The 24,411-nt window shown below is 60.1% G+C and overlaps 6 protein-coding genes across 6 annotated transcripts; all 6 read right to left on the reverse strand.

Annotated features, from left to right (window-relative positions):
- Positions 1 to 995: 995 nt before the first annotated feature.
- Positions 996 to 4,091, reverse strand: LMXM_30_2560 (conserved hypothetical protein; the record flags this gene model as incomplete). The annotated part of the gene is made up of 1 exon (XM_003877725.1): positions 996 to 4,091. The coding sequence occupies one exon, from the start codon at positions 4,089 to 4,091 to the stop codon at positions 996 to 998; it is 3,096 nt and encodes a 1,031-aa protein (XP_003877774.1).
- Positions 4,092 to 5,805: 1,714 nt separating this feature from the next.
- On the reverse strand, positions 5,806 to 9,141 carry LMXM_30_2570 (hypothetical protein, unknown function; the record flags this gene model as incomplete). Its single annotated transcript, XM_003877726.1, has 1 exon — positions 5,806 to 9,141. One exon carries the CDS (start codon positions 9,139 to 9,141, stop codon positions 5,806 to 5,808), a length of 3,336 nt encoding a protein of 1,111 aa, XP_003877775.1.
- A 1,798-nt stretch (positions 9,142 to 10,939) lies between these two features.
- On the reverse strand, positions 10,940 to 11,347 carry LMXM_30_2580 (ubiquinol-cytochrome-c reductase-like protein; the record flags this gene model as incomplete). Its single annotated transcript, XM_003877727.1, has 1 exon — positions 10,940 to 11,347. One exon carries the CDS (start codon positions 11,345 to 11,347, stop codon positions 10,940 to 10,942), a length of 408 nt encoding a protein of 135 aa, XP_003877776.1.
- Positions 11,348 to 12,261: 914 nt separating this feature from the next.
- On the reverse strand, positions 12,262 to 15,045 carry LMXM_30_2590 (conserved hypothetical protein; the record flags this gene model as incomplete). Its single annotated transcript, XM_003877728.1, has 1 exon — positions 12,262 to 15,045. The coding sequence occupies one exon, from the start codon at positions 15,043 to 15,045 to the stop codon at positions 12,262 to 12,264; it is 2,784 nt and encodes a 927-aa protein (XP_003877777.1).
- Positions 15,046 to 16,786: 1,741 nt separating this feature from the next.
- Positions 16,787 to 17,977, reverse strand: LMXM_30_2600 (putative calreticulin; the record flags this gene model as incomplete). The annotated part of the gene is made up of 1 exon (XM_003877729.1): positions 16,787 to 17,977. One exon carries the CDS (start codon positions 17,975 to 17,977, stop codon positions 16,787 to 16,789), a length of 1,191 nt encoding a protein of 396 aa, XP_003877778.1.
- Positions 17,978 to 19,035: 1,058 nt separating this feature from the next.
- On the reverse strand, positions 19,036 to 24,024 carry LMXM_30_2610 (RNA polymerase ii largest subunit; the record flags this gene model as incomplete). Its single annotated transcript, XM_003877730.1, has 1 exon — positions 19,036 to 24,024. One exon carries the CDS (start codon positions 24,022 to 24,024, stop codon positions 19,036 to 19,038), a length of 4,989 nt encoding a protein of 1,662 aa, XP_003877779.1.
- Positions 24,025 to 24,411: the final 387 nt, after the last annotated feature.

The raw sequence follows: 24,411 nt of genomic DNA on the forward strand, positions 1-24,411 counted from the left end.
CTGCCGTCGCGCACAGGAGACGGGGCTGAAGCAAGTGCATGCTGTTCCACGAACGCACGTGCACCCAAAGCTATTCGCTACTTGCTTTTCCTTCCCTATTCGCCCCAGCGCCTCCCACTCTCATCGGCACAGTCGAAATATGTATCACCTCTCTACCTTCATAAGAAGAGAGACTCTATAGAGGAGCGTAGCGCACAGGCGAGAAGCGGTCACAGCAACCTTCCTGCCAAAACCACGAAGCACACGTACATCGAAGCGAACACCCACACCCACGCCAACACACGCAGAAGAGAGAGGATTCGCGTGCGAAAAAACAAGCACTGACAACACGTCTGCGCATCCGCAAACAGCACGCACACACACACAGAGAGAGAGGCAGGAGTGTCGGTGTCAGCGATGACATCGGCCAAAGAGATTAACACGACACCGAAGCGCAGGTGCGTCCACTGCACCCTTCATCGCCCGTGACGGACCGCCGACATCAATGCACATGACGAAGCAGAGCAGAGACGAAACAAGGAATCCGGAAGAAACGAAAAAGACACACACACACACAGATAGGGGAGATAGGGGAGAGACCATACACAGAAGAGCCGCACACCGGCCTTCACCCTACATCTCCGTTATATGTAAATATATATATATATATAAATATATAGATGTTATGTCCGAGCACAACACCTGATGTAGACAGCATCGATTTGTCGCCACGTGATAATAAAGGGCCGAGAGAGAAAAACAAAATGGAAAGTCCTCTGGAAGAAGTTTCTGACGAGAAGATTGACGAAGAAGAAAAACGCACTCGGCAAGCAACAACAACAAAAAAAAAACGGTCATCCATATCAAGCGCTGGCTCACACTTCACCAGGAAAACGCACGAAGCCGCGGCGCCTGCGTACCGCTCGAATCCTACACGCTCCAGCCCCCCCCCCACCCGCACACGCACGCCCACACATGTACGCCCGTGGCGGACAGGTTCCTGACTTCCTTTTTTTTCATGTTTCGACGGAGGAGTTGTCATCTTTGATGGTCTGTGAAGTGTACCTACCCGTTCGCGTCGGTGGGGAGGAGAGGGGCGTATCGGTCGTGTTGAACTCATTCCTTTTGAGGGTGTCCTTCGGCAGTTCGGCAGAGTTGGACCGCTTCAGGGGCGGCAGCGCCGCCGCCTGCATCGCCGTGATGCTCTTGTTGACAATCTCCGACACGTTCAGCTCCGTGCTGGAGAGGAAGCCAGTAACGGTGCCGTCGGCAACGAGCGGGGTGTTGCCCGTCAAGAGCGTGTGATGATCCACCGCAACACAGGAGCTGCCACCCTTTATCTCATCCTCATTCAGGTAACGCGCTCCTGGAATCTGGTACTGCACACTGTTGCCGCCAAACTGGCTGCTCGCGAAGCTAGCATCTACAAACCCCGGTGACGCGCCGAAGCGGGGGGCGCCCCCGCCGACGCTGGAGGATAGTTGCGGTGTCTCCAAGCGGTGGTTCGGTAGTTGTGTAAGGCGTGGGTTCGTTTGAGTGAGCGGGTCGCCTAGGCCGCTCCACATCGCGGCATGGCCTGAGAGATTGAGTGCAGCAACATCAGAGAGACGGTGCGGATTCCCGCCAGCGGGCGCCTCCGCTGGCGTCCACGAAGATGTATTGGGAGGTGCCGCGCTAAGCATTACCGGCCGCCTTGGAGATGACATGGCGGACACCGCGGAGCCTTCGAGCGGCGACCCGGCTGATCCGTCGTTGGCGCTATCATGGCCCGCACTGCGTTGGCCATGGACCTGCACCAGGCCCCCTACGGTCGTCATCTGGCCGCCGCGTGGGTGGCTTGAGGTCGCTGCTAGAGTCTCGCCGCGGCCGGGACTGGCCGAAGAATGAGTAGATTGAGGGTCCAAGTGAGCCGATGTGGTATCACTGGTGGACTGCGTGGTAGTGGTTTCATGCAAATGTAATGTCGTTAGGTTGTGACGGCTGTGCAGACGACTGTCCCGTCTCGCTGGTGCCTGGATGCGCTGCGCCTCCTCGTACGGCATCCCTACAATGTCGTCCCTGCTCGCTCTCTCGCGAGCGAGGCGCCTGGACAACGTTTCAAGCTGATCGCGTGTGAGCGCGGTGTCGTTCGTGTTGTTTTGATAGAGCGGAATAGCTGCGTGACTAATGACGCTCTGGTCCCGCGAGGCGTAGATGCCCTGAACTTCCCGCCACACCTGCGCAAGCTGCTCCTTCGGTAGCGGACAGCTTAGCACCCCAGCGTAGCACCGCGCGGTGTCTAGGTCGAGAACGCGCTGCATCTCCCGCTCGTAGCACTCCACGAAGCTGCGGACGGACATGTCGGCAATCTTAATGTTGATGACTCGGCGAATCTCGAGCGAGGCAAAGCATGTCTCGTGAATGACGTGGCGCAGCCGCAGTACCTCTAGCGACGGGCTGAAGCGGCGTATCGCCTCGGCGCCAAAGACGGGCGGCTGCGGTAGAAAGATGATGTCGGGGGAGCCGGTCTCGGAGATAAAGGCAACAAACGGGCGACTACTCGTCACGTTGTAATAAAACTCGCGCACCTCCTGCAGCTTGATCCACCGCGGGATGTTGCCGGTGTTGCGCATCACAAGGACGCTGTCGTGGGTGACACAGAGATAGGCGCCGCGCAGTGCCACATAAAGCTGATTGCTGGAGTTGCGGCCGACCAAGTCGCCGCGCAGGAAGGTGTAGAACACCGCCTTGTCGAGTAACTTAAAGGTGTGCCAGACGCACATCGGGATCACGGAGAAGATGAGGCCGTTCCGCGGGTCGTAGGGTGGGAGACCGCGATACGGTCGGGCACTCAGCTTATCGTACCCAAGCACGGTCTGCACAACGTACACAAAACGGCGGAACTCGTAGTCTGTGCGCATGCGCAGGACTATCTTGATGCGACTGCCGTGGTACACGGCACCACCCTTCGACCGTGGCGACTCCAGCGTCTGCGTTTTGCGCGCATTCGCTGATACCACCGGCTGGCCGCTGGCCAGCTCCGCACGCTCTCTCTCCATCCGCAGATTCGAGAACTGGTACCGTAGCGCCTCATAGAGCTCACGAAGGAAGAACGGGTCGCGAATGAACTCGTCATTCTCCACGGTGCACCGATTTGGCATTCCGGAGAGCCCGGCGGACGGGCACAGCAGCGGACCTGGGGCTGGTGTCTCGCCAGATGCCATTGGCCGTACCTCTCCGTGAATTTCAATCTGAAACAGGTCTGTCTCCTTGAGATGTGTGTCTTCCAGCAGAAACACATGCTCCTTACCAACTGCCACGATCATGTCCACCTTGATCTTTTTCCGCCACTGCACACCATCGGGATTGTTTGGCGGCGGCGGCGCCTCGTCGAAGTGACGCCGCTGGTTCACTGGGGACACCGGGGGGCGCATGATCAGATGAGAAACGGCGGGGTTCTCAACACTAGTGCCAAGACCGCTGTCCAAGTCCTCCCCGTCCTCGAAGGAGTCATCCGAGGCGTCGATAGTGGGGAACGGGTTATCGTTGGCATTCGGGTAGGCGATTTTTTCTGGGCTGACGCAGTCGGAATAGTACAGATGGCGGCGCAGCGTGTCAAAGGCGATTTGCCGCATCTGCCAGCTGTCGAAGAAGACGCTGCCCTGCTTCTCTGCGTACGTATAGAACATCTTGACTCGAGGGTCGTAGGTAAATCGATATGCGCTCGTCGGGATCGGAGGCGCCGGTGGGTGTAGGGGAAGGGAGCAAGTGCTGTGAGTGAGACCAGCACGATGTTGAGTGGATGTCCGATAGGGAAGAGGTGATGGCGCAGCTACGCACGAGTCACGGAGGGTCCAAAGGCTCCAACCCGTGGGGGAGAGGCGCTCACTGTGTATTCTCCTCCTGCACGCCAAGCACAGCAACGGGCGAAACTGAGAATAAAACAAACGGCCAAACGGAGAGAGGCGACAGATGTGTACGCGCAAGTGGTGCCGTGTGCGCTTGAGGGCGTACATGCACAGTAGGAGGAGGGGGGGGCGAGGCGAGGCGAAGGGTAAAGTAAAGTCGAAATGGTCAGAGCGGGAACCACGAGAGAGACAGAGACAGAGACAGAGAGCAAGGATCGCGTTCATTGGGGGGCCAACGATAAGGAAAACAATGGAGGCAAGCCAACGGGAAGGACAAAAGAGAGCCCAAGCAGCTGCTCGCCGCCTTCACCTGGAGCGCACGCAGTGACCTCGCCACACGCTGTTTGCAGAGTTTTGTGACGAAAAGCCGGTTCAGCCGGAAGGAGATCCAGCGGTGGGCGGACAACGGAACAGGAGCGAAGCGCAGACAGACGCGCACGCGCACACACAGGGCGCGCCTCTAGAACCCGATTGCGATCCCCCCTTAACCTTTTTCTGATTTGCAACGTGTACACTGTCCACCATGCCCAAGGCGTTACCCGCACATCTACCCCTGGCCCTGCCACAGGCCCCGTCGCCTGGTGCGCAGCAGCCGTAGGCACACGCGCTACAGCAGGGTGCCCCGACGCAGCCGTCTCAGCATGGCCCCTGTCTCAAGCCCTGCCCACACACACCGCCTCCCAGGCCGCCCACATCGGCAGCGAGGGCTCGCGCGATGGCCTCCCCACGTAGTGGGGCATGGACGCTGCCACCGCCAGATGAGGCTCTGCACGGGCAGGGGTGTGGGGGGAGGGGGTGGTGAGGGGCTGCCTGGCCTCATAAGACAGAGTCGCGGGCACCGGGCCCCGCGACACCGCGCACGGCGGTGGGTCCCCTCTACGCCCGTCATCAAGGAAAAAGAAAGTGGTGGCTGAGCACCAGGAGGGAAGGAAAAGCGCTGATTGCACTGCGTTAGACGGAAGGGACAGGACGAGATGACGAGCGACAACGAGAGCGAGCAAGAAGGAGAGCAGCGGAGATACACGCGAGGAAATCGGAGCGTGTGATGGTGGGCAGACTAGATGGCAGTTGTGTGACTGTGCGGTAAACGTGTGAGGGAAAGAGAGAGACCAGAGTAGGGCACAGGTCGTCACCTCAGCACGCCCTCCTGCCCCTGCGGCGAGCGGACAACGACACGCAGAGACGGGGCGTGGCGTCAGTGTTCTGCGATACGTGGCTGCGGAGGGTGACCGACATATCGAAAGCGTGCAGATGACTTCGTGTGTAGAAGGATGGCGGCGTATGTGGGTGCTTTGGAGTGGGGGGGGGTGAGGTGAATGGAAAATCTGCACAGGTGGAGCGCACCGTGAAGGTACAAGAAGGAGATCAGACAAAGATGCGAGAAAAAGGCACACACACACACCGAAAGGGATGAGGAGGATGGAGATGGCGGCATCCCGCGCGAGCATTGGCGCTCGGGAAGCCGAGCAGCCGATGTGCTCGCCCACATTCGCCCCACTACCCGCGGCGCCGTAGCGATGTGAGCCATGTGCCTCTTTGGATTGCTTTCAAGTCCACAGATGGTGGAGCAGATTGTGGCGCCAGGTTCGCCAGAGGGAAACAAACAACGCCAACACGGACCAAAGCGAGCTGCACCACCTATACACATAGAAACCACGGATGTCAGCTGAGGCAACGCACCTCGACAGACCCTCACACACTTCTTGCAGCCTTTCACACCGAAAGGCGACACAGACAAGAAGAACAATCGTAAAGAGGCACAGGGGCACGAGCGCGTTGTGTTCTGTCGCACTACCATGACCGAAAGCAAAGGCAACGAAGACGCCGCTGTCTACAGGCACTGAGACACCATTCCCAGGCATCACGCTCAGCCCATCGGGAAAGCTCAGGGAGGGTCTCAGATGCGCCATCCACCACGACCGTGGCGCCTTCGGCCTTCTCAATGCGGTAAGGCAACCGACGAGATGAAGGCCACCATTTCAGGCCGGGCCTGCAGACTCGGAGAGGGAGAAGATGCAGCATCACTCCGGTGGTCCTCGTCCCGGCGCCCGCCGTACCCAGGGAGCATCTCCGCCGTCAACACCACTGGTGTTACCACACCGTCGCCAACGGGCACAAACGCCACACCGTCGCTGCTCATCACAACACCGTCCTTCCTCTCCGCAGCCGTGGCACCGGCGGCGCCAAAGGCCGCCCCACCTGACGCACCTGCAGCGGCAGTAGTGGGTGCCGTAGTGCTTGCCGCAGCAGCGGGTGGTGCGCGAGCCTCAGGACGCTGCAGCATGGCCTCCATGTCCTCGCTGTCAAAGTCCTCGTCGCTCTCCTCATCCTCGTCAGCCGCACTGTTATTGGACATGTTCTCAGTCGTGTGTGTCACCTCCTTGGGGGAGCGGCTGCTGTTCGTAGGGCTGCCAACGTGGCCCGCAGACGGCGAGTGCGCCTGCGGCAGGCCGCTGGAAAAGGCGCCATCAGCGATCGGTTTGGAGGCAAAGGAGTACGGGGCAGAGGCAGCGCCAACCGGTGTTGTTGCCGACATGAGGCTGCTGCCAAAAGCTCCAGGAGCGCCACAGACCACTTTCACCGCTGGGGCCGCCGGTGCGGCAGAAACGCCGCGCTGGTTGACTGCTGATACCACACCGAGGCGTTCGTGCCCGCCAGACGCCGCGCTGGTCGGCTGGGGTGCCAACGGTTGCTGCGCTGCCGGCTGACCTTGGTGTATGGATGAGTGGATATCGCTTAGGTGGACACCCTTCTGCGCGGTGGCAACCGGCGCAACAGGAGGCGCCGTCGTCGAGAACCAGAAGTCAAGAGCCGCGGGGTCCGTGTGATGGTGAGAGGGGACGAGACCGTAGGTGTTCGGTTTGGAGGAGGCGGGGCGCGTGGATACAGGTGTAGGCAATGCCCGCGGAGTATCTCTTTGTGGCGGCGGACCTGGTGATGCAGGTGGAGCACCGATGGCGGCCGCTAAACTGCCAGTGCTGGGGCACGACGGAAGCGTCGGCGGAGCGGCACCCTCTGGAGGTGTGCTGGAAACCGGCGCCGTGGTGAATATGATATCTGGAGCCGCTGCCGATTCTTGCGTCAGCACAAGATTCGTTCCTGCAGTCACGCTTGCAGTCTGAGGAGGCGGCGACAGAGGGGGCTGATGGTGCTCAGTGGCATTCTTTGCAGCCTCCGCAACGCCGGCATTGCGGCGATCTGTGCGGGTGACGAGCAGCTTTCTCTTCGCCCGAAGCTCTGCGCCACGCGATGGCGGCGCCATCAGCTGCGTCATTGTGGCTGGCATGAAACTCGCATTGGAGTACAACAAGTCCTGTGGTGGCAGAGCAGGGCGCGACGGCTGCTGGTTAGCGCAGAAGGGCGTCTTGCACGGTGATCTGCGCGCCGCTGCGTGGTCGCAGATGGCACCGAGACTGGTTGCCACAGAGACGGCTACGGCAACTGCACCTCTGCCGGTGCTGAAGTGCTGCTGCTGGCGCGACGGCACCAGTGACTCTACCATGTGCGCATGCGATGCAGCGGCAGAAGCCACGGACGGACGGCACTGCGAGCGACAAAGGGCGGCCTCGTCTTCGTCCTCGCTGTCCTCGCCCTCCTCGCGCTCCAAGGCGTGGTAGAGGTCTCTCTTGAAGGTGAAGTGGCTCGGTGTCTTGGAGTTGTCCCAGCGCCAGCGCAGGGGAACAGCACCGGTGCTCTGCTGCTGCGCGATATACTTGAACACGTCCGTGTACGTGTTAGACAGGTCGCTAATATGGCAGAGAATATCGTACTCCTCAATGTCCTCGGCCGTTTGAACAGAGAGACCGCAGCTGGAGATTGGGGTCAGCGCCACCTCCTCACCAGCGCGCAGGCGCTGCATGAGCAGGCGCCGCACCATGCTCACAATCCCCTCCACGCACTCCTCCGAGTCGAAGGTAGAGTTAGGCGGGTAGCTTGGTATAATAGGGATGAACACAAAATCCGGGTACGGCTCCGCGGCCCGGATAGAGATGAACGAGTGGTTGCTGTGCAGCACGTACTGCACACCAACGATGTCCTCCAGGTCCAGCCAGCGAGGGCATTTGCCGTCCAGCTGCAGCAGCAGGATAGAGTCGTGCGTGATGCAAAGGTAGCCCTCTATGCCGCGCACCTCACGCTGCTGCCGCACGTAGACGACGTGGCCGATCTGGAGCGAGTAAAAGACGACGTCGTTAAGGCGGCGGAAGGCGTGGCGCAGGTGCAGCGGGACAGTTGCGAGTGCGATACCGTTGCGGGGGTCGTAGGGCGGGAGCCCCGCGTGCAGCGGGCCGCACAGACCGTGGCGCACCAACGCCTGGCGAACGCGCAGGCTGACAATGCGGAATACATCGTAGTTGGCTGCGCGGAACTGCAGCTGCACCGTCTTTTCGTCCTTTGCCTTGCCTCCTCCTTTTGTGCTTTGCTGGCGCCGACTGAAGAAGCTGTAACTACTCCGAGTGCTGCCTGTCGGTGTGGACGGAGGTGAGTTGAACGCCACGTCATCGTCGTCATCTGCGTCGCAGTCGTCGCTGCCCTCCTCCGTTTCCGCCTCTGACGCCGCCACGGACGTCTCCTCCTCGTCCTCCTCGTCATCCGGCACGAGGTCGATGTCCCGAAACATGTTCTCGTCCTCATCCTCAAAGTCGTCGTCGAGAGACTCGTTCACCGGGTAGCTTGGCATGTGCAGGAACCCTGACGGAGACTCCGGCTCCGGCACATCGTTCTCGGCGGTCAGCAGCGGCTGGGTCACACCCGCAGTCTTCGATGCGGTATCCTCGTCGGCATCGCCGTCACTGTCGCCGAGACGCACAGAGCTGAGGCGAGATGCGCTGTAGTGTCGCGAGACGGAGCTCCACAAGGAGAAACTCTTCTCGGACGTTCCGCCGATGCTGCGGTTACTGGAGCTCGCCAGCTTGCCACGGCTACGGTGGCTCCTCAAAGGTCGCTCGTAGCCGACCACGATGAGGGTGAGCAAGATGCGCTCGTCAAAGTCGCTGCTGCCTGGCGCGACAATGTACTCGTCTGCTGCGTATCGAAGCTGCGTCACCTTGACCTTTCCACTCCACTTCACTTTTCGACTCGAAGCCCCGCCGGAGGAGTTGGGACATGCACCGGAACTGGGGTCGCCGTCGTGGCAGCGCGTCATGACCTCCTCAATATCCGTGCGGCTCAACGACTTTGTGTAGTAGAGGTATCGGTACTTACTGTCAAAGGCCACCTGCCGCACTTGCCAACGCTGTGTGAGCGGGCTTTGCTTCTCCAAGAAGAAGTAGTGCATCTTCAGTACTGTGCACGGGAAGGCGAAGCGAGGGGGCACGAGCAGGATACGAACACCACGTCAAAGCGAAGCAGGAACAGCGAGAAGTCAACACAGAAAAGTAAACGACAGGGACGATGGGCAAGATGGCAGGTGCGCCCCTCATCCGAAATGCGCAAAGACCCTGAAAGTGGGGGAGTGAGGGGGGGGGCGTGCGGAAACAGAGATCGGCAGGCGGGAATGTGGTGCGGGTCCTCTTCGAGTGTAACTTACGAAGGCGTGCGGGTGTGTGTACGTATGCGTTTGTGTGTGTGTGTGGGTGGTGTGGAGGAGGAGGTGGGGAGGGGGGACACTCACGCTGAGGTGAGCAGAGAAACATGCACAAGTGCACGAAGCAAGCCGAGGGCAAAAACAGGAGCCGGTGATCAGGGTAGAGGCATGAGAGACGGTGGTGGTGGTGGTGGTGGTGGTGGGGAGAGCAGCAGCGGGAAGGGGAGACACAACACGGGTGCACGGCAACAAAATAAGACGTCAGCGTAGTTGACTAGAAGAGAAGATCTGAAGTCCAAAACGAGAGAGAAAACAAAGAAAAACGGACAGATGTGCGTCTGTGCGAGTGGATGCCACCACACCTCCCTCTCTCTCCGTCCCTCCACCTACTGCGTGCTCCGCGCGCGCGCGAGAGGGGAGAAGGCTGAGGTGTGTACGGTGTGTTGCAGTGGCACCTTTCCTTCACTGACACCGCACCACCACGCACGCGAAACTCACACGTCTTTGTATACGAGTACAAAAATCGGAAAGGTTAGACGGAGAAAAAACCTAGATAGGGAAAGAAATGGGTGCAGCGCCTGTACGTACGTGTGTGTGTGTGTGTCTGTCGGCGTGACGTAAGAGGGTTCGGGAGTATTTTCGCATCCAGCCAGTGATGGCAAGTGTCTGTCACTGTGTGTGTGTGTGTATGGACGCTGAGGGGGAGGGGGAAGGGGGTTGGTGTACGAGAACTGCGCAGCAACACGACAACAAAAGAAGAGGAGAGGAGAGGGAAGCAGGAGAGGGGAAGGGTGTGGGGTGGATAGCGCAGGGGGGGGGACGGCAGAAAGAAAACGGCGAAGGGGGCGAGGCTCAACACGGTGAGCAACCACCAAAGGAACGGAGAAAGAAGTCCGGCCTGCGAGTCATCGGCCCTACCGCGTGAGACGGCATCAGCGCTGTGCGGCAACCACATCCGAGATTTGACTCTCGAGGTGCACTCGAAAAGAGTCTCCCCCCAAAAGTGAGGAGAGCACCCCCACACCGCTGCGAGTCGTGCGTCCGCGCACATGACACAAACACGCTCTCAAGGTCGAGAAGAGTTGGCAGCGGACTTCTGCCACTGCGTTTTGTTTTTCGCTTCACGTTATTTTTTTCCGCGTTAAGTGAAAGACCCCGCTTCCGCTGGACGCCATCTTCCTCCCTATAGACTACGCAATGTACTATGTGTGAGTGTCCTGCTTTCACTTCGGTACTACGTGGGCGCCACATAACAGGTTTAAAAAGTCATCGTGCCCATCCGACGACGGGTCAGCGTAACAACAGCGCAACGCCCCTGCCGCCATCTCGTGAGTCTCTGTCAGCCTGTCCAGAGCTCGAAGGAAGCCGTGCGAAGCGGTCGCGGCTAGCTGAGGGGGGGGGGGATTCTGTCCACTGTGCAGAAGGCAGCATCATGCAACGACCAGGCAGCCGCTATCCCACAACAGTGCGCGTGAAACTTCTGTCGGACCCGCTCGCACGACACGACCCACTGCCTCTCCGAGCTTCACTGCTTTGCTACACCCCTCACTTACTTGAGCGTCGGCCACAGCTTCGGGTCGACGCACACGTCTACGCAGTGCACGATGGCAAAGTACTGGTTGTAGCAGTGCGGCTCCTTCTCGGGGCTGACCGTCTTGATGCGTTCCAGGCACGCGTTGTACGCCACCACCTTCTTGGCACACTCGTTCGCCAGGCACTCCTTCTCGAGGTCCAGCTTGATGTCTACCGGATCGGACGCCATGGCGGGACAGTCGAAAAGGCTGGCGGACTTCTGAAATATGGGACGAATTAAAGAGAGCTGCGCCGTGAGCTGCCTCGAAACCATCGCCGTGAGACAGGGAAGGTATCCCGTTTGTGCGCCGCCGCCCAGGTTGTTAGCGTGGAGGGAAGCGGAGAAAATGGAGAGGGAGAGCGAGGAAGAGGGGTTGGAGTACATCGGGTGGCGTTTTACGTCTTCGGCAGTCCCACGCGCAACGTGCAATGCCCCCCAAGGAGCGCGCCCTCTCCTGAGCAATGCGTGCAGAATGGGCCTTCGCTGCACCTCTCGCTCAGGTGAGGGTAACAGAGACGATGACGACAGTACAGAGTTGTGCGTCAGCAATGCATCTTGTCTCGCTCCTCGCGTTGTGATATACACCCCTTCCTCGACACAGAGGGGTCTGCCACACCCGCGCTGGCGTGGGGCAAGCAACTAGCTTAAAGAAGCAGCTGGCATTTCGTTTCCCGTGCCGGTGCGCTCTACTGCCCACAATGACAATCTGCCGCAGCGCATCACCTCGCCGAGAGAGCCACCGAGGTACGCCTGCGCTCCGATTGCATCCGCTGCTGTCTCTCTCCTTAGGCTTTTGGACTCCAGTACATGCACAGGGCGCGAATCATCGTGCCAGGCGAAAACGGCCGCCGCACACGGACACGACACCGACAACGCACCCACACAGGGCGCATCTCTAGATAGAAGCACAAACGAAACCACACCAAAAGAACAAAGAGAGCGGGGGCGTAACGCGAAGAGGCTGCAGCACCGTTTCCAGGAATGCGTGAGACAACACATGCAACGGCGCTACACAGAGAGGCGAAGCAGACGCCGCGGGTCGCGGCGTGCCCACTGCGCAAGAGCGACGCCACACCTCTGTGTTGGGTCACGTCTACAACAATGATACAATGATACGACCGCACCGCGACACGGGAGGGGAGGGGAGGGGGTGGACGAGAGAGAGAACGGGGGGGGGGCTGAGAAAGTGCTGATACAACACACGCAGAGTCCTCTTGTCTGCTTGCGTGCTAGGACCGTGACGCTTAGGTGTGTGCGGGTGTCTCTGCACACAAAACACAGACGAGATGCTCTCCACCTCACATGACGGTGCAAGGCTTGTACTGCTTGTTGTAATACCGCTCATCGTACCGATTCTCCAGCTTTTGTACATTCCTGCGCTGCGCGTTGATCTTGTCCGCCTGCTGTTGCAGCTTCTTCATCGCCGCGTTGAGTGGCACCCGCGACACGCGCAGCCGCACCTCCGCACTGTAGACCACCCCGCCGCTGCCGGCGTCGTTGGCACCGCCTTCAAGTCGCACATTGCACTCAACGGGGTTGAATCGATCTGCGAGAGTGCCGTCTCGCACGTTGTCCTTCCCGGCCCACAAGGCGCCCATGGAAAGTAGGTCCAAGTCTGCCACGCCGACGGACGCCGTCTCAAAGAGCATAACGCGCAGTCTGTCATACTTGTGCACAATGAAGTAGCCGCAGCTGCTGCTGCTGTTTGCATCTGCCCACACGAGCTTCTCGCGATCCACGAGAACCGGGGATCGGTACGGCTTGTTGTCAAAGACGGAGACGCTGCCGTGCACCGGGACGATGCAGTTGGTCTGACCAAACACCCACGCCTCACCGTGGCACTGGAAGCGATCCGGCATCTGCGGCTGCACCTCCACGACTTCCAAGAACTGCACGGCAATCGCGAAAAGGTCGGTGCGGTTGTCGTAGTCCTTCATCTGGGACCACATGCCCTCATAACGATCGCGCAGTGCCGTCGTTTCTGCCGTGTCGCTCGCAGCCTGCTCTCGCGCAGCCTGTTTTCGCGCAGCCTTGACCGTCGTCTCGCCACGTCCACCGCGCAGGAGGGAGGCGCTGGTAGTGGGGTTCCAGCCCACCATGTTGTTCTCGCGGTTCAGCAGAAAACGCGTGTCTGCGGTACCGGCCGTCGTGTCCAGCCGAGCCGCCTCCCTGCTCTCCAGGCCGGAGTACGGTGTCGCGTTACCGAGACGGGTAGCCTCGGCTTCGGCGACTCGACGGCGCGCCGCCGCGATTGTGTGGCGCTCGATCGTTGCAGCATAGTCCATCATGCACTGCAAGTACGGGATCACGCGCGACAGGCCCTCACGTGGGTCGACCGGGACATACTGGTGGATGGGTACCAGCTGAAACAGCGGGACTTCCTCCTCGCCATCCGCCTCGCACTCCGACACGGCCACACCGTCGCCGTCGTCAGCGAGAGACGTCACAGAGGCGCTACGACTCTGACCAGCGCCGCTGACCGACAGAGGGTGGTCGCGCTTGTGAAAGTGCTGATCAATGCGGCGGCCGTTGGGAAAGAGAGCTTCAAAGGGCTGCGTGCCAGTCTTCATCAGCGCGCCCAGCACCACCACGCGCACTGGCTGTTCCTTGTTCTCGGCGTCCTTGTAAGAGGTCGGCAGCTGCTTCCTGGTCTCCGGGTCGTGAGCTTCGCGGTTGAGCGACCAGCGATCGACCTCCGTGGAGTGCGGATTCATCACCGTGCGGTTTTGCAGGCGCAGGTACAGGTCCGGCACGTCGAAGATGGACTTGCACGTCCGCTTTTCGGGGCCGAACGACTCCATCCAGGTGGCACCGACGACGATGCTGCACACGTTGCCCGGCACACGGTACGTCAGTAGGTCTATGAACTCCTCATCCCCGGCAGCGCGGGAGCCGCAAAGCGCGTCGCCGGAGTGTCGAGCCGCGTCCCGAGCGATCGACCGCAGCTTTCCGTTCTTTGGATACAAGTGGTCGACGTAGTTGTGGTTTTCGTCGAGGAAGACGAGGAAGGCATCGATATCGTGCTCGCCGCTCCAGCCCACGCCAAAGCGCACATCAGACAGTGTCCACGACGCGATCTCCGCCCTCGCCTTCGACAAGGAGTAGTCCGGCACGTTCTGCAGGACGTCCAGCAGTGACCGGCGCGACACGCCAAGCACGTCCATCATGAGGGGCAACGTGTCGGCAAACGAGTAGCCAAACGTGCGCACGTTGAGCTCCCGCAAATCCCACTCCTGCGCTGCGGCACCGCCGTGCACGCTGCCCCAGTCCACGTCGTACACCTCCTCCTCTTGCGACGGTGGCAGGCGAATCAGCATGGCAGCCAGGTTCGCTGTGCCATTTTCCGTCGTCTGCCTCATGTCCATCACGCCGACGCGCTCACCTGTGGATTCGTTGTAGACGACCAACTTCGCCCGCGAGAGCACTGTGAAGTCCTGGCCAGTGTAGCTCGACACGGTGATGAAGATGACATCCGCCTCACCCGGTATCTTGCTCATGACGAACGTGAGCACCTCGTCGGCAAGCTCGCGTTGACGGCACTGGTGACGCCGTAAGGGTCGCTGGCCCGCACCCACCTCATCGTCACCGTCATCCTTGTCATAGCCAATCGCCTCATCCGCTGCGCGCTGCACGTCCGCAAGCTGCTCCTCCTCGTAGAGGCGGTTGAACACATTCGCTGCCGCGTTGGTGTAGTCGCGTGTGCCCAACATGGCACCACGCGCCGTCGCCTGATGCTTCCCTCTCCGCCGCAGCTGCTGGTGACGCCGCCCTGCGGCGAGTGCGAGGCCAGGTAGCTGATTCTCATTCTCGCCACCGACTGTACTGTCGCCGCTCAGAAACATGTAAGGCAGCAGCTCGGGGTCCACCATGTAGTGTGCCCGCAGCGCCGTCTCATCGGTGCCTTCTGGGAAGAGGTGGTTGAAGAAGACAACGTCCAGAAAGCGGCCCTCCTTCGTGAAGCAGACAGCGCTAAGGTCGAGGTCGACCGGGTCGGCGCCGATGAAGTCCCACGAGAGCCCAACCGATAGCACGATGCTACCCGGCACGCGAAACACCTTCTGGCGCACGTCCGCGGACGACATGAGTGTGGCCTACGTGAGAGCGGTTTCGGGCGTCGGCACAAAATGAAGGACGACGGAGAGAGCCAAAAGTAGGCGCTGCGGTGCAGATGAATGACTTCAACGGGGGCGAGTAGCGCAGGTGTGGTCGATGAAAGATAACACGACAAGATGTCAGCAGAAGGGAAAGCAAAGCGGCAAAGTCTGGACGATACGGCGTCGGGCCTGTGCTCGTGTGAAGGTGGACACCGCGTGAGAGAAAAAGACCCACACACACACACATACACATAGAGAGGTCGTGAGCAGCTCACGTGTCGAGGGCGTGTAGGCGCAGTTGAATGATACGGAGCAGCCGCCGTTGCACTAGAGGTAGAATAAAATGGCGCTGCCGTCCACTCGTGAAAAGAGCTGGGCGTTGCGACGCACTCAGCATGTGGACGAGTATGCGGGGAGTGCGAGGCGTCGATGTAGACGGGCCTCAGAGATCAACAGAGAGACAAATATATAGCAAGTCAGGGATCGGCCGAGGAGACGGCAGAGCCCCCCGAAAAAGAGATGAGGGTGAAGCAAGTTGAAGTTCAAGGCAAGCCACCGCATCCTTTTTTTTTGCACGTGCACTGCGAACGGACGGTTCAGCAGAAAAGTATCGCCACCCGCTGTGCCGAGCGCACGCACGGGTGCGCAGGACATGTGCAGTCGCACCGAATCCTTTTTCCTCCGGGGGGTGGGAAGGTGGCAAAGGGGAGGGGTCTTCGAGAACCCAGCGGCTCATCGAAGGGTGCGCTGAAGCACTCGCCACCCTTTTGGTTTTAATCACCATAGGATGGCGTTTTCCGTTCCATTTTTTTTGTGTTCGTTGCGGACGCGGTTTGCGCAGCACAGATACAACCGCACACACAGCTACACCTACCCTTCCCTTCCCTCTCCCAGATTCTAAAACGAGAGGGAGGTTGGTAGACGGCTAACTGGTGTACTCATCGGACACTCCGTCACGTACCAGGCCCTGGTGTGTTATAGTGTGTGAGGAAACGTTTGCTCACAGACGCGATCGAGACGGGGTGGTGACAGATATGCCACTTGATCGCAGCACGCATGGGAAGTTCTACGCCTTCTCAGTCTCGGCGGTGTCCATGGCCCTCGTGCGTTCTCGTTCCTCGGCACCCCAACCCCACCTCTATTTCTGCTCTCGCGTGAGCAGCAGCAGCAGCACCTCCTCTGTCGACACGTATGAAAAGCCCAATAATACTGTCGGTATGGGGTAGGTCTGACCTGCACACACGGTCCTCACACACTCGGGAAGTCCACCACGGAAGTAAGGACGGAGAGAGATGCGGGAACGCTAGAAAAATAAAAGGCGCGACAGAGAGCACCCAGCTCAACGATTGCCACACCACGAACACGAGCATCCTCGTGCAGGACACCCGAACGCACACGCACGCCATCCAGATAAATCCTCCACGGCAGCTGTCACGCCACATTCTCGCCCGTGCTTCTGTGCCCGTGTCGTCCATGCTGACTGGGCTGATCCGTTTATGCCAAAATGAGCCCCATGAGACAACGACGCGCCTTCGGACTTGTCCTGCCAATTCCGCTCATTCCACTATTTCATGTTGCTACAAGATGTGGGCAAAAGTGATCTGAAGATTGAAAATGGCGAAAGCGAGAGGGAGAGAGAAGGAGGGGAGGACGCGTGCACATGCGCACACACGCATGCACTCACTGCCACAACGCTTCCTCGCTCACGCGCGCGCTGCAGATGCACATATTACAGGTCCTCATCATCCTTGCTGTCGCCTTCGTCTGGCGTGTGGTCAGCGTGCTCGTCCACATTCGGCTTCTCGTCTGCCGCCTCCGCTGCCTTCTTCGCCTCCTCCGCCTGGATGAGATCTCTCTCCTTCTCTGCCATGGCGCCGTACGTGCTCTTCACCACCTCCAGCACCTCCTCAAGGCTGTCACCAATGATTATGTTATCGAAGATGCTGCCGCCCTCCACCTGCCAGACATCGATACCGACGTACTGTAGCGGCGCCGGCGCCTTGTACAGGTTCGGATCCTCCTGGTAAACCGGGTTCGGGATCTGCTTCGCCACCCACTTGCCCTTGTAGTTGGGGTTATTGATTCGGCGCGGCTTCCACGCACCGCGGTAGTTCGGGTTCGGAATCTTCGGGGCCTCCCACACGCCGTCCTCCTCATCGTCCCAATCCGCCGGCTTCACAGCCTCGGGGTCGGTGATGATGGCCGGCTCGTTGTCCCAGTCCTCCGGCTTCGTGTCAGACGGATCGTCCATCATCATGTCATCCACCCAGTCCGCCGGCTTCTCATCCTTCGGGTCAGGGATGGTCTTTGGCGGCAGCATGTCCCACTCCTCCGCCAACGACCCTTCCTGGATGTGCACGCCGTCGACGTACAACTGGTACGTGTTGTTTGGCGCGATCTCAACCGTGTAGACGTGAGTGGCCTTGTCGTTCTTCGGCCTCCACAGTCTCTTCCACAGGTGGTTTGTGCCGTTGTAGTTCAAGATGAACTGCAGACGGTTGTTGGAGCCACAGGTGTCGGGGCCGAACATCAGCCAGTACGCAGAATCGCCGTGTAAGTCCTTCTGGTTCAGATCGGAGAAGAACTTGAGGTAGGTGCCGCCGCACGTAAGCCTCTGCTCGCTCTTCACGGAGAAGGAGACAACCAACGGCTTGCCGTCGTTGGAAACTGCTTTCGGCAGCTTCTTCGAGACCGCGTAGAACTTGCCGTCCTCCATGAGCTTCAAGCCCTGCTCCCTCTCCGCATCCACGTGAATCTCACCCACCGAGAGCCCGACGTCGCCGTAGTCGCTCACGTGCTCCGACCGCACCCACCCATCTATGGTGTTGAACTCCTCGTGGAAGAAGATCTCCGCCTGCACAAGGTATACGCAGAGAACCAGCACGCCAACGATGGCGGCCAACATCGCCCGCTGCGCCATGATTCGATCGTGGCGAAGCACAGATAAAAGAGAGCGCAGTGCGCAAAAGGGAAACAAATCGCAAGCACTAGACGGAGTAGTCGCAGAGAATAGTGATAACGCTAAAGTATTGCTTGTGTGTGTGTATGTATGTATGGGGAGGTGGGGGAGGAGGTATTTATGCCAGCCGTGATCTGCGCCACACGTGACGCGCATCGGGATTGGGCGAGACAAGCGAGAGGAGCGGAAAGTGGCAGAGAAGGAGTGGAGGACCATATGCCGCACGTCACGCCACGCGGAAAGGGCGGGGGCAAGAAGGTTAGCGGCATCATACAACGGCTTGCGGGTGCACAAACCGCATGCAGCACCCGGGAAGAAAAGTGTTTCACAAAAACGTAGGACGACAGCGCCACGCAAGAAGCCCCCTCCCCTCCGCTCCCGCTCCACAACGGCATCACGTCTGCCGCCTCTTCCTCCTGCGATCCTCTCAGAGAGGTCAGCTCGACACACGTGTCTACTCGCTCTCGTGGCTTCTAGCATTAAAGAGGAATTCAGATACAACTCCCTGCACGGGCGCATACCCCCCCACCGCCTCCATCAAACACCGGGCATCCTCAGCCTCAGCCTCGGCCTAGGCCCCCTCCCCCCCGCCAAACAAACAGATGCGCGCAGGCGCACACGCAGACACGCGCGAAATCGTTTCGCCATCTCTATCTCCACCGGCAGCGCGTTAGGCACGCCGCGGCCGTTGCCCTTCGCTCACTTGCAGTCGAAGCCAATCACACGCAGAGGGAGACGAAGTGCTGGGGAAGCGACACACCTCGATCAACACCGTAGGCGGCGCAGACGTACGCATCCTTTGACCGCCACGCCACGGCAAGCCAACAGAAACGCCTGGGAGAGAGAACGCCGCCATATCCACCACAGGCGCCTACACCGGATCCTGTTGCGGAAACACGCATGATACCCACGTAAGAGAGAGCGAGTATGCACATTACGAAAACGCAAAACGCGTCGCCAGTGGGGCGGAGGATGGTCAAGTGCCCTCTCCTGCTCCGTGTTGCCGCTTTTCTTCAGCTTCACGGCTCCTCCTGCTCCTCGGTTGGCGAGAATTCCTGAGACGGCTGCTGGGTGGGGTCGTAGGGCGCACTCGCCCGTGAGCTAGCCGCGCCACCGAGGGAGCCGAAGCGCTCACCGTTCGACGCTTCGTACGGGTATGGCATGCTGCCGCCCTCACCGACGGACAGCTGAGCACTACCGAGCATACGCATTCCAGAGGCCGCCATGGGTGCGTAACCGTACGCAGTGGAGCGGGCGACTGACTGCAGGTGGTAGGAGGACAGCTCGGTATCAAGCGCGCTTGCGCTTGGCAGCGCCGACGACGCCAGGTACGTCGAAGCACCAGAGAGGTGGTGACTGCTGTGGTAATCGGTCGTGTTCGATGCAGCCAAGACCGTTCCCATCACCGTCGACAGAGCACTGCTGAACTGCACCTCGCTCGCCTCGATCGGGATGCCGCCGTACATGCCAGCCCTCTCATGTCGCGGGTACACGGAGGAGGCGCCGGCGGCAAGAGAGCTGTTCTCGTGCACAGTCGACGGCGGCAGCTCGCCGTGCGACGCCTGCAGCGTCGAGGAGCCCGGTGCGACGGATGCGTCGGTGTGGTACACGTTGGAGGTTCGTGCCTCAGTCGCCTTATCGAGCGGCACCACGTGCTGCAGCTTGCTCATGTCCAGCATAAGGTCAAACAAGCCGGTGCCGATGCGGGCCTGATTTCCGAGCACGAGGTTCGCAGACACGCCACGCACCGGATCCTTCTCGCCAAACGCGGCTGCTGTCATGAGCACCTTCACAGTTTCCTCGAAGGAGCACCGCATCAGCGGCCCGGATGTCTCGCTGCGGTTGATGCCAGTGCGGCTGACGGCCATCAGGTAACCGCGCTGGCACATGGTGTCGACGAGGATGGTGTAGTGGCGGTAGTTGATGTTTAGCCCGTAGGCGAGGTAGGCCTCCCGCAGCTCGGAGAGCAGCTTGCGCCGCGCCGCCTCGATGCCCAGCACCGTCACCACCTCAGGGATCTTGTTGCTACTGGTCTTGGAGAAGTCGATGATGTTCTTTCCCTCGCTGTTCACGACGCCAACGAAGATGCGCTGCAGCGCCGTGCCCTCTGTGTCCACCATCCAGCTCGATTCGTTCTTGATCCCGCCCGTCTCGGGGTCGACGCGGAACGTGTTGCCTTCCTTCAGCAGCGTCTTCTTGATGCCGGGGATACCGCGTAGGTGCACGCTCTGCAGCAGCTGCGCGACCGCCTTCGTGAGCGCTGGTACGGAGTCCGCCCCGGTGCACTTGCGCGGACGCAGCCGCACAATGCGCTGGCCGTCGTTCTCCATGTTCGCCTGCACCATGTAGGTGTCGTCCACCTGCCGGACCGCGCTCTTCACATCTTTCATGTTAAGCCGCTTGTCGTTGAAGAGGTCGTTGTCAAGGATGAGGCGTGCAATGAAGGGCGACGGCGGCTGCTCCGCGTCCGGCTCCTCGTCCTCCTCATTCATCACCGCCTGTTCCCACCGGATCATCTCCTCGTCCTCGGCCACGACGGTGTTGCGCGGGTCGGGGTCGTATATGATCTGCACTGTTGTTGTTATATTCGCCAGCGTGCAGTACTCGATAAACTGCTGCGCCTCCTGCGCCTTGTTGCGTTTCTGGTACTCGCGGATCAGGCAGACGGCCACGCTGGCGTTGCGCTGGTTCTTGCTCACATTCAGCAGCTCCAGCAGCCGCGGCACGCCGAGGGTCACGTTCTTGGACGAAATCCCGGCGTTGTGGAAGGTATTCAGCGTCATCTGGGTCGCGGGCTCGCCGCACGACTGCGCGGCAATGGCCCCAATGATCTCACCAGGGGTGATGAGGGACTGCTGGTACTTCGTGCGGATCTCCTTCAGCAGGTACTCAAACGCCTTGTCGTTCAGCTTGTACTCCTTCAACACCCGCTTCGAGCCGAGGATCTGGCGCAGGTGAATGCCAAAGAGCGTTAGGGCCCGCGCCACGCGCTGCTGGCTCAGCACATTCACGAAGCGGCCGTTGTAATCCTTGTGGTAGGATGGAAACAGCTGCACGAGGTCCTCCTGCAGCTCCCGCACGCGGTTGATCACAGTTATCGGGTTCAGATTGGACACCTGACTGCGTTTACCCATCGTCGTGCGCGCGTTCTGGATAAGCCGCGCGACATTCACGGGCAGGTTCATCTTGAGCTTGTTCTTGTCCTCCATGTCGATAACGAGGCGCGACATCGCGCGATCCTTCATCAGCTGGTCAAACTCCTCCTGCAACTTCAACACACTCTGCGGGTCGCGCAGCAGCGAGTCGCGCACAAACGGATCCATGTAATGGCCGCCCATGTTCTCGGAGAAGCTGCCCTCGTCGTTGTACTCGTAGCGGTACTTCTCAGCCATCTCACTGTTCGTCATGTGCGGGATCGGGAAGGCCTGGTTGCCCTCAATACGGGCACCGTCCAGACCGTCTTCGCCGTACGCCAACTGAATGAGCTCCTGGTTCGCATTCCGCACCGTGCCGTCGTAGGAGGCGTGCACGTCCTCCAGCGCCTTCACGAGCTTGCGCTGCAGGTATCCGGTGTCGGACGTCTTGACGGCTGTGTCGATGAGCCCTTCGCGCCCTGCCATGGTGTGGAAGTAAAACTCGTGCGGCTGCAGCCCTTCCACGTACCCGCGCGTCGCCATGCCACGAGACGTCTCACCGTAGTCGTCCAACATGAAGTGCGGCAGCGTGCGTCGACGGAAGCCGAAGGGGATGCGACTACCGGCGACGTTTTGCTGGCCGACGAACACGGCGATCTGGCAAATATTCAGGTCACTACCCTTGCTTCCGGCCTCGATCATGACCTTGAAGCTGTTTGTGCGGCGGACGTTACTCAGCGCCTTCTTCGCCGCCTCCTCACGACACTTGTTCAGGGCACTGTTCACATCTGCCTCGAAGGACTGCAGCAGCGACATGCCAGCCTTGCGCGTCAGCTTGCCGTTGTTCGCAGCGGCGCCGATCTTCTCGACGGATTGGCGCGTCTTGTGCAGCACGTTATTCATCTCTTTCAGCGTCGTCGCATCGGCCACGGTGTCCTGCACGCCGACCGAGAAGGCAAAGCAGTAGTTGAAGTACGTCGTGATCCGCTGCACGCCGTTGATGAACTTGGCCACCTCATCGGAGCCGCGCTCGTTGAAGATGACGTGGATAAGCGACCCCGGGGCGGCGCCGACGACGCCCTTCGTGATGGCGCCAACCAGCAGCTGGCCACGCTGGATCATAATCTTCTTGTCGTTGTGCGGGAAGGGCGGCTTGTCGTACGGGGAGGCGGGGTGATTGACCTCCGGCAGGATGAGCGAGAAGATTTGCTTTCCGGTCCAGAGTGGACGCGGCTTCAGGATGGCCGGGATCGGCAGTTCCCACAGATCCAGCCAGAGCGCCACGCTCTGAATAAAGTACTTGTCGACAAAGGTGTCCTTGTCGGTAAGACGGTAGCTGCCGAGCAGGCTGTCTTGCACGATGCCCATGCAGGGCGCCGACTTGTTCGGCGACACGAAGTTCTTGGGTACCATCATCATCTCAATCAGCTCCGCCTTAGTGAGCAGCGACTGCGGAACATGCAGGTTCATCTCATCGCCGTCGAAATCGGCGTTGTACGGCGTCGTGCAGGACAGGTTCAGGCGAAAGGTGTTGTAGTTGAGCACGCGGACACGGTGCCCCATCATACTCATGCGGTGCAGCGTCGGCTGCCGGTTGAAAAGCACAACGTCGCCGTCGATGACGTGGCGCTCGACCACGTCGCCAACATCGAGGTGGACGGCGCTGCGATCCTTCACGAGGGCCAGCTTCGTCACGTTGCCGTTCGGCCGGATGATGTAGTTGGCGGAAGGGTAAACGGTGCGCTGCACAAACTCCGTCAGACGCTTCCTGTTAATCACGTTCACCCGCTCCGGGAAGGTCAGCGTCATGGCGACCGAGAACGGTACGCCGACTTCATCGACATCGATGTTTGGGTCGCCGGTGATGACCGTACGGGCCGAAAAGTCTACACGCTTGCCCATCAAGTTGCCGCGCAGCCGGCCGTACTTCCCCTTCAGCCGCTCCGTCAGTGACTTAAGCTTCTTGGTGTCGCCGACCTTGGCGGGCTTGTAGTAGGTGGAGGCATTGTTGAAGAAAGTGGCAACGTGCTCCTGCAGAAGTGCACGCGAGCGGTCCACGGCGGCTTTGACGCCGGACTCCTTGTCCTTGCGCAGTTGAATGTTGCGCTTCACAATGGACATGATTTGGTGGGTGAGCTCATCATCCGACTTAGCCGAGCCGAAGGCGACGGCGGGGCGGACCTGCGGCGGGGGGATCGGCAGCACTGTGAGGATCAGGTCGCGCGGGTGGCAGAAGCGCGGGTCGAAGCCCATGATGAGGGCATCGCTGTCCGAGACGCGGTCCAGCACCTGCCGCGCGTTCTCGGCATGCCACACATAATCCTGCTCCTCCTGAGTAACCTTGATCTGCAGACCTGGGTAGATACCAACGAAGCGGCCGATGCGCGGCTGGCGGCCCTTGCCCTCACAGCCCTGGATGTCCTTGGTCCGCTTGCACACGCTGCCGCAGAGCTTGGCGACCATGCGCAGGCGGTTGAGGCCCTGCAGGTGCGCGATCTTCTTCATCTCTGACGGGTCATTTGTGTCCATCAGCAGCGCGCCGCAGTACTTGCAGACACACTTCAGCGCGATCAGCACAACGTCAAATACGTTGATGTTGAAGATCGGCTCGGCCAGCTCCACGTAGCCAAAGTGGCCGGGGCATTCCGGATGCTTCAGCCCGCAGGTCTCGCAGCTGTACTCGAAGTCTGTCGTGCCCATCCGCAGGTCGTTGATGCCGCCCCGCACCGGCTGGCCGTGCTCGTAGGACTTGGCATGCTCGATGATGCACTTGGCATAGGCCTTGATCTGCGCCTCCTTGAACACCTCAAACTGAACCTCATGCACCTTCTGCAGCGCCATCTGCGAAGGCGGGAGTGGCGCACCACCCGACATCTTTTATGAAGCTGTCCGGTCAAGGGAAGGGGAGCGTGAGAGAACCCCCTACAAAGGGGAGAGCGAGGGGCCGGGCGGGACGGTTGAAAGCACTACGGCGAGCGAGTCTGCACGTATCCGCTGTCACTCCGAGGCCACTAGGCACCACGCACAAGCGCTCTGACCATAAAAACAAACAAACAAATTGACTTACCGTAGACCACCTTCTGAAACCGTTGCGACTACCCCCTCCTCCTCCACCGCCCTACGGCTGCTAAGCACGGCTTCGAAGAGGGCACACGAGCAATGCGGCGTTTGTGGTTGTGTGCGCCTTCGGTGTTGCGACGGAGAAGGCAAGCGGTGGGGGCTGGGGCCTTCCAACAACAACAACGACAAAAAAGAAACGAC

This window comes from Leishmania mexicana, chromosome 30 (assembly GCF_000234665.1).
Source record: "Leishmania mexicana MHOM/GT/2001/U1103 complete genome, chromosome 30".
Taxonomy (NCBI): Eukaryota; Euglenozoa; class Kinetoplastea; order Trypanosomatida; family Trypanosomatidae; genus Leishmania; species Leishmania mexicana.